Source organism: Pinus tabuliformis, chromosome 6 (genome assembly GCF_031772625.1).
Source record: "Pinus tabuliformis cultivar Carrire ecotype Pingquan chromosome 6, CPIR1, whole genome shotgun sequence".
NCBI classification, from domain to species: Eukaryota; Viridiplantae; Streptophyta; class Pinopsida; order Pinales; family Pinaceae; genus Pinus; species Pinus tabuliformis.
In genome coordinates, this window is record NC_142292.1 from 1,096,279,651 (window position 1) to 1,096,289,985 (window position 10,335).

Here is a 10,335-nt window from a genome sequence, read left to right on the forward strand (position 1 = left end):
CATCATGACTTACCTTACCTTACGACCATAACCAGAAGATGCATGTGACCACCATTCCTTTTAACAATCCCCACTCTCACCGAACCAACTATAAAAGCTTAACCCTATCCCGCAATTGTAAAACTTCCTGAAAGAATGAAAAATCAGGAATCAAGAAGCAGTCATCCCTCTATAAGATTTAGCCACAACAACTGTGACTACCGATAAAAGAGTGGGGAATTTTTTTCATCAAAATCAACATAATAAAAACTTGCAAGACTGAATTGAACACGATCAACCCAAGACAAAAGCAGTGCATTCCAGTCCAGTCCAGTCCAATGAAAAATATGATTCCTACCTTTCGGGAGGTAGCTAATAATACAAATCAAGTCGAATGAGTCGGTTGCAGTCCAGTGGTAAATGAAGAATCCCAGGGACATGCTAGGTTCGTGTGGAGATTTAGGTGGAAATCTCGTGAAACGAGACGAATTAATGGCACGAGCAATATAATAATCCAGACTGGTAAGATCAATTTAATAGTCCTTCTGAGATAGGTGGATTTCTCGTTTTAATAGGTGTCTGGTAAATTCCATGTATAGGCTGGGCCATGGGAGCATTGTAAAAGCTTGGTTTGATTGTCTACCTCTATCAATCGCACTGTGTACCAATGATCGTCACTCTTTCTCTCTCACGTTTGGGGAGGCGGTTAACATTCAAAAGTCTTCGAGTACGTCATTTGGGTTTTAACCTTCAAAGTTTGGGGACGCGGTTAACATGTACGCCATTTGTGGTGGGCCGTTCGCTTCGCTTCCCCTGGACCCGGTTAGATTGATAGATGTGTTATTTTTGGCAAATCTTTATCGGATGAACCTGGAACTTGTTGTGGGCCCTCCTTTATCCGGCCAAACGTGAACAGGGAGCTTCTTGTGAGGCTTCATTTATCCGCACGCACTCATTTAACTTGTTGTGGGCCCTCCTTTATCCGGCCAAACGTGAACAGGGAGCTTCTTGTGAGGCTTCATTTATCCGCACGCACTCATTTATTGCAGGACTCGGTTTCATTATATTCGTTCGCTATTTTTTTTACGCGTACTCTAACGATCGTTCGCTATTTTTTTTACGCGTACTCTAACGAGGCGGAGGAGTTGTTCGGAAAATTATGGAAATTCCGGTTATATTTAGAGAAAATCGGTCAAGATTTTTGTAAATCCAAGTTATAATTGGTAAACTTCAAATTTTGGATGTCCTAGAAGTTTTTGATGGTGCTAATCCATTTCCACCATAAAAAACAGGATTCAAACATTGTCTCTCCAAGATTTTTTGAAATTTTTTTATCGAGATTCCTGCCAATTTTGACCAAAAATTGTCTCATTGTAATTTTTTTTATTTTTTAATAGAATTATCTAATTGTAATTTTTTGAAGAAAAAAAATTTGAAGAAAAAAAATTGGTTTATTTTTAAGTTTGTTTTGAATTTGACCGTGATTAATTGAAATCATAAATTTAATGAATAAATTTTGAACCTTCAAAATAATATTAAATTTATATAAAATCAAAAAAAAATAATTTAAATAAGACAAATAAAGTTTTTATCATACAAAATTTCAGCTAAATTCCAACGAAAAAAACTCCAAAACAATCACCTAAAAACGACTTTACCCATAGATGTACAAATTCTCGGTTTGCATCCGGTGAAAATACGATAGATGTACAAATTCTCCGTTTGCATCCGGTGAAAATTCGATAGATGTACAAATTCTCGGTTTGCATCCGGTGAAAATACGATACAGTGGATAGTGATTACGTATTTATTGTGAGGGGATTACCCCCTATGTACTGCATTGATAGCTGAGTATCTGCTATGTGTGGACGCTGTCTACATTTATGGGAAATAATTGACATTTTTAAATGAGCTGGAAAATATTTTTGACTGTGGGTTGAAATTTAGAATGAAGTTATTTTAGATTTATAAAGATTAAAAAGTGCGAGTGATTTAGTCATATGGCAACATTCAGAGCACTTTTCCAGCGCCATCTCAGGGGGCAGAGCCAAAGCTCCGACTCGTCAGGAACCCTCCAAGAATTATGTGGTTTTCGAGATGTAATGGTTCTTTGTTGCAAGTTTTGGATGAGTTCATATGCCATGGTTGCCTTTGGAATTCATCCGTTTTGTTAGTTTTTTTCTGTTTTCTTCTCTTGTTGTCCATGGCGGTATGTGAGTCTCAGTTTGGTTACTATTGGTTTTTGTCAACCCCAGAATGTCCCTGCCGCCTGGGTGGTGTGCCTTGGGGTTCTCTTGAAGTTCTTTTTGGTCATGACGAGTTCTATGTGGTTTAGAAAAGCAGTCCTTTGTCTCCAGGAGCAGACCATTTTATAAATATGTATCATTGTTTTAATAGAAAATGCTAATTTACACTTTAAAAAAAAATTTGTGACTTCTTGTTATTTAAAAAGTATTTTTGAATACATAAATAGATTCAATACTCTTAAAAAAAACCCTAAAACACTCAAAATTTTAGACAAAAACTAATGAAAAAAATAATCATTTCTTTTATTAATTAAGCTACTCTAAAAAAATATTTAAATAATTTTAAAATCCCTAAACTATATAATCACAATTATATATATTTTTATATTATAATAAATTATTTTAATAATTTTAAAATCCTAAAAAAATAAAAATCGTGATCAATTATTAAAATGTGTTTTTAAAACTCTTTAATTACTCTTAAAAAAAATTATAACCTAATTTTAAATAAATAAATAAAATTATCATAATTTTGAAAACCCTTAGTTACTATTAAGTAAAAGATTTTACTCCTATAATTTTGAAAGCCTAAAAATGTTAATAATAAAATAATAAATGCTGACCATCTTTTATTAGGTTTTACGTAGTGATAGATTATTCCCAGGAATTTTTTCACTCCTTAATTGCCATCCAGAAAGAGATTTATCATAAGTGTGGTTCTTTTTTCAATTTCTAAAGGAGTTAGAAGGGAGATAGTGGTCAAAAACAATTATTTTTTATGATTTTGGATATCTAGTTTTAAGTTATAAATATTTTAATATTCTAATTTGAGGTGATTTTATGGATATCGGTCAAAAACAATTAATTTTTTATGATTTTGGATATCTAGTTTTAAGTTATAAATATTTTAATATTCTAATTTGAGGTGATTTTATGTATTTTTTTTTAATGATAGTTAGAATTAATATGTATATGTTTGTATTATTATTTTTGAATATGGATGAATTTATATGTTTAGTTTTTTATTTAGATGTAGTTTAGTATTTGGGGGAAATGTTTTTATTTTATTAATTGAAGTAAAAAATAAATATGGCAATAAAATAGTAAAAATAAAGAGAGTTAAATTAGAGTTTGCTCTCTAAAATCAATAAAAATTTATTTCGCCGGGTACTCAATATCAAATCACTTAGTTTAGGCGAGTTCTTTCATCAATATCAAATATTATTATTTATTAGGAGAGGATAATAATGAAGAAGTAAAATGATGGGCTAATTTTGGGTAACTCTAAAGGAGGGGAAACTTATGGTTAATGGTACATTTAATCAACTTATGGTTATTGGTACATTTAATCAACAAATCATCCCTAATTACGGATGAGTACAAAAACACATTTAGCCTTATTAATCCAACACATGGCATGCAACCATGGTCACATAAACATGGGTCGCAACACAGGCCATTTCATTAAGCATTTGAATAGTTATGAGAAGGGACATGAATCCCTCATGTGCAAAACCTTGAATTCATATGCTTATGTCTATTGGGTTTTTATTTCTTCGACTCACAATGGGATAACGGCACTAATGTTTGAGAGGTTAAGGCGCATGACAAGCCTTCTTGCTAAGTAAGAAATTTCAAGAATTTATGGTATAATGGCACTAATGTTTGAGAGGTTAAGGGGCATGACAAGCCTTCTTGCTAAGTAAGAAATTTCAAGAATTTATGGTTGTTTTTTGGGCTTTTGTTGTTTAATTAGAAGTTTGCAAAGGAGCCACCCCCTTAGTGGTATATTAGCACACAGGGGCATGGCAGCGTCAGGATAGAGTCAGCTTTAACTTTAGAATTCTCTCAAACTATGCCTCTCGAAAATCTTCAATCATTTACTTTGAATATAGGGAAATGTTTCTAGTTTTCAAAACCAAAACATAGGAACAGTCTCAAGTCTTAGGAAAAATGGTGTGGGAGGGGGATTGTAGACAACATGGAATACTTTTTTCCACCATAAGTTATTGGTTAGAGCGGGTGCCTAATGGATTCTCGATAATTCCAAGAAATTCATGAGATAGAACACTAAATTACAACCTAAATAACATCAATCATGTGGTCTCTAGAAGCAAAATTTAAGCAATAGTTGGTAGTTCTAGAAGCAAAATGCAATCTCCTTTAAAATCTTGCACTGATTTTAAGGAATGGTCCCCAATCTATGGTATCAAACCAAAAAAAATTGGCTAGCTCATCTAGGGGTGAGCTCAAGGAGGATGAATGATGACAAAATGGAAATTGTGAATCAAGAACCTAAACCAACAAGTATAGGTCTAGAAGAAGTAGCTAGTTTCTATGCTCTTTATTAATTTCTATGTTTTTTGAGATTATAAGAATCTTAGACATATATTTTAAAATAGATAAATTGTTAAGGTGTAATAATTAGTTTTGTAATAAGGACAAAACTAATCTATATTTTGGGCTTGCAGTAAAACTCTTTTTTTAATTTGTAATAGTTATTTTAAAACTTAGTAGAAGAACATTGTAATGTAATTTTTTACTTTAATATAATTTACTAGTTTGTTTAATCAATTAAATAAAGGAAAAGGGGGGATAGAAAGGATGAAGTCTGCAACAGAAGGTTTCGGTTAGGGTTTTCTCTCTGCAGCGGTTCTCAGACCGGCCGCTGTATCCCGCCCGGTTCGCATTCCGTTTTCTGTCGCTACTCTCCGCCCTCAGTTTACCTGTCGCGGTCGCTACACCGGAGGCATCTGTACTGTGCGGGTTTCACGGGTCTTTTTCTCTCTGTCTCCTCAACCGCTCCTCTCGTGGCGTGCCTGCGGTTACTGTGTTGACCGGTTCGAGGGTGTCTGCTTTCCGTTTCCTGCGGTCGAAAGAAGGGCTTCTCCGTTCCTAGGCGCAGCTGTCACCATGGAGGACTTGGATGCCGTTGATTACTCCGATGACCCGTTGGAAGGGGTTTCCATCTGGTGTACCCCATTTTCCACGTCGACCTGCTTATTCAGCTCCGGATTCTCCCTGGCTGAACCCTCCCGGCCTCCTGTGGTCCTGCCGGACGATCCCCCCACCTGGCCAGCTCTCTCCACCCCTCCGGCATCTCCGTCCTCACTTGGGTTTGTCTCCACTTGTCTAAACCCTAACCCTAGTTTAGACCCCCCTTTCCCGGGCTCAAACCCTAGTCTTCTGCCTCCGGTGACCGACTTCGCTTCTGCACCGTACAATTTCACTTCTCAGGCCCCCCCATCAGGCAGTTACTCTGCAGTCCCGCCGCTCGTCGGATCCCTCCAATCTGCTGATCTGCCCCCCTCCTCGCATAGCCACCGACCTACCCACTCTCCACCAGGTCCGTCTCATAGCAGGGCTCCGCCCCCCCACCCCCCACAGGGTTCAAAGAAGAAGCATAAGTGCTTTAAGTCCAAGGCAGACGACATATTCTTGAGACTGGAAGAGGACATTCAGTGGGGAGAAGCCATGGACTTTGCGGACAGAGTCCTTGTTGGTCGCATCAGGGGAAGAAATTACTCGGCCGCGCGACTGAAGACCTGGGCAACTGAGGTATGGGGTCACCATCTGGTCGACATCCCATTCGTGCAGACCTTTGTGAGGGGATGGTTCGCCCTAAGATTCGCTCGTGCCGACCACACAAATTGGGTCCTATCCTCATACTGGCATTTCGAGCATGCCCCGGTATTGCTGAAGCGTTGGACACCACTTTTTGACCCCGAGACTGAGCAGATCGGTATTGGACCTGTATGGATTCGATTGCCAGGCCTCCCTCTGCAATACTGGTCCGAGGACATCTTCAAACGGATTGGTAACGCCATCGGCACTTATATGGAATACGACAAATCATATCTGCAAACAGGTATGATGGCCTACGCTCGAATTCTTATTAATCTCGACACCAGAGGAGGCCTATTGGAATACATCACCATCCAATGGCGGGACACATCCCGCAAGCAGATTATTGATTACGAAGGCATTCCATATCGCTGCCGCAGATGTCACAAGGTTGGACACCTATTCAGGGACTGCCCCCTCCTCCACAAAAAAAGGGGCCCTGAGCAGAACCGAGATCCGGATTCGACGGAGGGTGGACCAACACAGCCCCAGGAGAAGGAAGGAGAGCCATCACATCTACCGGCGGATGATGCACCAGGCAATCCAAGAGACTTACAGGGCACTTCTGCTACAAAGGCAGCTGATAAGCGTCCTGCGGACTCCATACCTGCCTCGCCTCCTCCGCCCATCAGCTCAGGCACCACTAGAGATGTCGCCTCGACCGCGGGTACGTTCTTCCCTACTTCATCATCTGTATCTGGCATATCTCATATTTTTACATCGCTCTCTTGCATGGGTATCTCTTCCCCCCCCCCCCCCCCCCCACCCCTCTGGCTCCCTCCAGTTTCCCCCCTCCCACTGGGCATCTCCCCCCCTCCTCCCTCCTATGCACACTTCCCTTTCCCTCACTCTCCCCCTCCCTCTGTCCCCCCTCCCTGATATCCTCCCCCTCCCCTTCCTTTCCACCCCCCCCTCTTCCCTCCTTACCCCCCCTCTCCCACTCCTCCATCCCCCCTCCCTCTTCCCCTCGATACCCTCTGCGATCCAGAACAAAGGGAAAGGATGCCGACGCGATAGGCATTGAACCTACTCACCCCCCGACCTCCTCTAAATCGGCTAGAGGCCGCCCCTCCCGACTCACTAAGGCCAGACATACAGCGGGGGAAGAAGTTGCCCTTGGGCGACAACAAACGATTGACAGGGCCCTTAGAGCTAGAGACGGCCCTCAGCCTATCCCTCCATGAAATTTCTATCCTTTAACTGTCGAGGGGTTGCTAGTCCCCATAAAAAACTAGCCCTACGAAGACTGCTCACCTCGACTGCCCTGGAAGTGATCTTTCTTCAGGAAACCCTCTGCCCGGCTGACACCCTCATTCCTATTCTTCGCTCTTGGCTTCCGAACTGGACATTCCATGCTTTGGATGCATCTGGGAGATCGGGGGGTATTGCTATCGGTTTCTGTAATAAATCCTTGGTTCTTCGAAACTCCTGGGGAGGCAGAGGCTACATCGGTATGGACTTATTGGACCGCTCTCTTAACACTGAGTTTCGTATCATCAATGTTTACGGACCTTGTGTGGATAGAGAACCTTTTTGGAGAACCTTGTTTGCTTCTGAACTCTTCCGGGCAGACAACATCATCCTGGGAGGAGATTTGAACTTCTCCTTGGGCCACTGTGAATCCTGGGGACACTCGGCCCAAGCGGATAACCTGTCCGACTTGATTTCTACCTTACTTGAAGACCATCATTGGGTTGACATCCCTCCTGTCAGATTACATTATACCTGGTCCAATAATAGAAGTGGTGATCAGAGCCTAGCTAGAAGACTAGACAGATTCCTCATAAAAGAGGCTTTCCTCACTCTCCTCCCTCGCATTAGACAGTGGGTTGGAACCGGGGGTTTATCTGACCACAGACCTATCTTCCTGGAACTCTCTGAGGATACCCCGAGGATTAAAAGCCCTTTTAAATTCAATGCATCTTGGCTCAAGGATCCCAGCTATCATCAGCTTGTATCGGAGTATTGGAGATCAAATCCTATCACGGAAGAGGAGGAGCATACTACTAGTTTCTTAAGGAAATTATCTAAACTCAAAAGCCTCTCCAGAAATTGGGCACGCTTGAAGCGGATTAATGATGACAAGATACTGAAGGAGGCCGAACGAGCCATTGCAACATTTGAGGATTCGTCAGATGGCACCTTCACAGCACCGGAAAACAAGGATCTATATTCTACTCTTATATCTAAGCGCACACAAATTCTAAAGGAAAGAGAGGAGAGCTGGCGCCTTAGAAGTAGAGCCATATGGCTGTCTGATGGAGACAATAACACCAAGTTCTTCCACAAATTTGCAAATGGCAGAAAAGCCATTAACACCATCTGGGAACTACAAAATGCTCAGGGGCAGAGGATTACTGATCAGCAGGGTCTAGCTAGACTTGCTAACGAACATTTCAAATCCATTTACAAGGCACCCGGTATGGCAAACATACTTGAGATAATGCGGGTAGCTGAATACTTCCCCAGATTTGTGGAACAAGAGGATTCGGAGAACCTGACGATGGCTGTATCGAAGGAGGAACTAGAGGCCACCATTAAATGGTTCAAAAAAGACAAGAGCCCTGGACCAGATGGGTGGACCATCGAATTCTTTATTGCATTTTTTGACATTTTGGGAGATGATCTACTCAGAATCGTGGAGGAAAGTAGGAGGAAAGGTAGTATTCATGCAACCATCAAGTCCACTTTCATTGCCCTTATTCCGAAATATGATTCTCCTACCTCCTTTAATGACTTTAGACCCATCTCTCTCTGTAATGTTCTATACAAAATTATAGCAAATCGCCTGAAGCCTATACTGTATGGTCATATATCCCCCGAACAATTTGCTTTTCTCCAACACCGACAGATACATGAAGCGATTGCCACTGCTCAAGAACTCCTCCACACTCTGAAGACTAAGAAGCAGAAGGGCATGATTCTCAAGGTGGACCTCTCTAAGGCATTTGACAGGGCAAATTGGCTCTACATCAGATTAATTCTTACCCACCTTGGCTTCCCTTATGCCTACATTAAATGGATTATGAGTTGTATCAAGGATGTTTCCTATAGTGTACTTCTTAACGGTGAAGCTACCCCCTTCTTCCTATCAGAAAGGGGACTCAGACAGGGTTGTCCCCTCTCCCCGCTACTCTTCCTCCTCATTATGGAAGGTCTGAGCAGATCCATCAATGTGGCGAAGGATAGACAACAGCGTACTGGCATCAAGATCTCGGATAATTTCTATCTGACTCATCTTCTATTTGTTGATGATGTTCTGATCTTTTTAAACGGAAGCATCAGAGATTCTTCAATTATGTACAATATTTTCAAGCTCTTCCAACAGGCTACGGGCATGATGATAAATGAAGGTAAATCCACCATCACCATTATTGGTTGCTCTCAGCATGAGTCTATTTATACTACCCAGCGTTTTCCTTTTTCTGCTCTTAACTTGGATGATGGGCTTAAATATCTGGGCTTTCGTTTAAAGCCTCTCGGGTATAGGATAGCAGACTGGACATGGCTTATTGCAAAAGTGGAGAAAAGATTACAGATCTGGTACCACAAATATCTATCCAGGGCTGGCAGATTAACCCTCATCAAGGCTGTTATTGAGGCCACTCCAGTTTTCTGGATGACGCTTGCATGGATCCCAAAAGGCATACTTAACAGACTACAAAACATTTGTTGCAGATTCTTATGGAAGGGAAATCAACCTGGGAAAACTTTTGCTTGGGTAAAATGGGATCGCATCGCTATTCCTAAACGATGGGGAGGATGGGGCATAAAAAGGCTTGAGTTATTCTCGAAAGCCTTGGCTGCTAAACTGGGCTGGCAGCTCATCAGCTCTAATAGTCTCTGGACCCGGGTAGCACTAGCAAAATATATATGGCCTACAACTTTGATGGATTGGCTCAGACAGTCTCGTCCCCCAGCTAGCAATATCTCCAACATATGGAAGGCAATGATGAACGCTCTCCCCATGCTGCGACTTGGAATTACCTGGAGAATTAAGGAAGGAAACGTTGTCCGCATTGGATCGGACCCTTGGGTAGGATGCGGAAACGCTCACAGGTTACCTGCCGCTTTAATTAGCTACCTAAATGATAGAGGCATCATATACATCAAGCACATTGGCGACCACCACAACACCACTGTCTTTCAACAAGCTTGGAAAACAGCTTATGATTTGGACATACCTGTGCATTGGAGACAAGACTGGCAGCTATATATAGAAGCCCTCACACAGGCCCACATTCGCTTAACAGAGGAACCCGACGAAATCATCTGGGCCCTTGCCAAGTCTGGTCTTTACTCCCCGAAAGAAGGATACATCTGCCTTATGGAACCCCATAAACCTCAATCTATTGACCCTACTTGGAAATCCTTTTGGAAACTCAAGGCCGCCCCACGCACCCGCCTGTTAATGTGGAATATACTCTTAGACAAGATCCCTACGGGTGCCAATCTGATGAAGAGATCCTTCCACGGCCCCTTTTGA

At 41.7% G+C, this 10,335-nt stretch overlaps 2 protein-coding genes across 2 annotated transcripts in view; one reads left to right on the plus strand and one right to left on the minus strand.

Annotated features, from left to right (window-relative positions):
* Nucleotides 1–692, minus strand: part of LOC149262736 (putative methyltransferase PMT20) — a 46,024-nt gene extending 45,332 nt beyond the window's left edge. Inside the window, 2 exon segments of the mRNA XM_089425127.1 lie at nt 14–127; nt 338–692. The gene's annotated coding sequence lies outside the window, so the exon portion shown is untranslated.
* Nucleotides 693–4,498: 3,806 nt separating this feature from the next.
* On the plus strand, nt 4,499–10,335 carry LOC149262739 (uncharacterized). The gene is made up of 4 exons (XM_089381741.1): nt 4,499–4,532; nt 4,876–6,542; nt 7,135–8,358; nt 8,701–10,335. The coding sequence occupies exons 1-4, from the start codon at nt 4,499–4,501 to the stop codon at nt 10,333–10,335; spliced, it is 4,560 nt and encodes a 1,519-aa protein (XP_089237867.1).

Excerpts from the sequence above, each read along its gene's own strand:
- LOC149262739 (XM_089381741.1), top strand. The coding sequence starts at position 4,499 with ATGGAAATTGTGAATCAAGAACCTAAACCAACAA. Across the intron at positions 6,543-7,134 it reads TCTTCCCTACTTCATCATCT|GAAACCCTCTGCCCGGCTGA; the intron begins GTATCTGGCATA and ends ATCTTTCTTCAG. Across the intron at positions 8,359-8,700 it reads CGGAGAACCTGACGATGGCT|ATACATGAAGCGATTGCCAC; the intron begins GTATCGAAGGAG and ends CAACACCGACAG.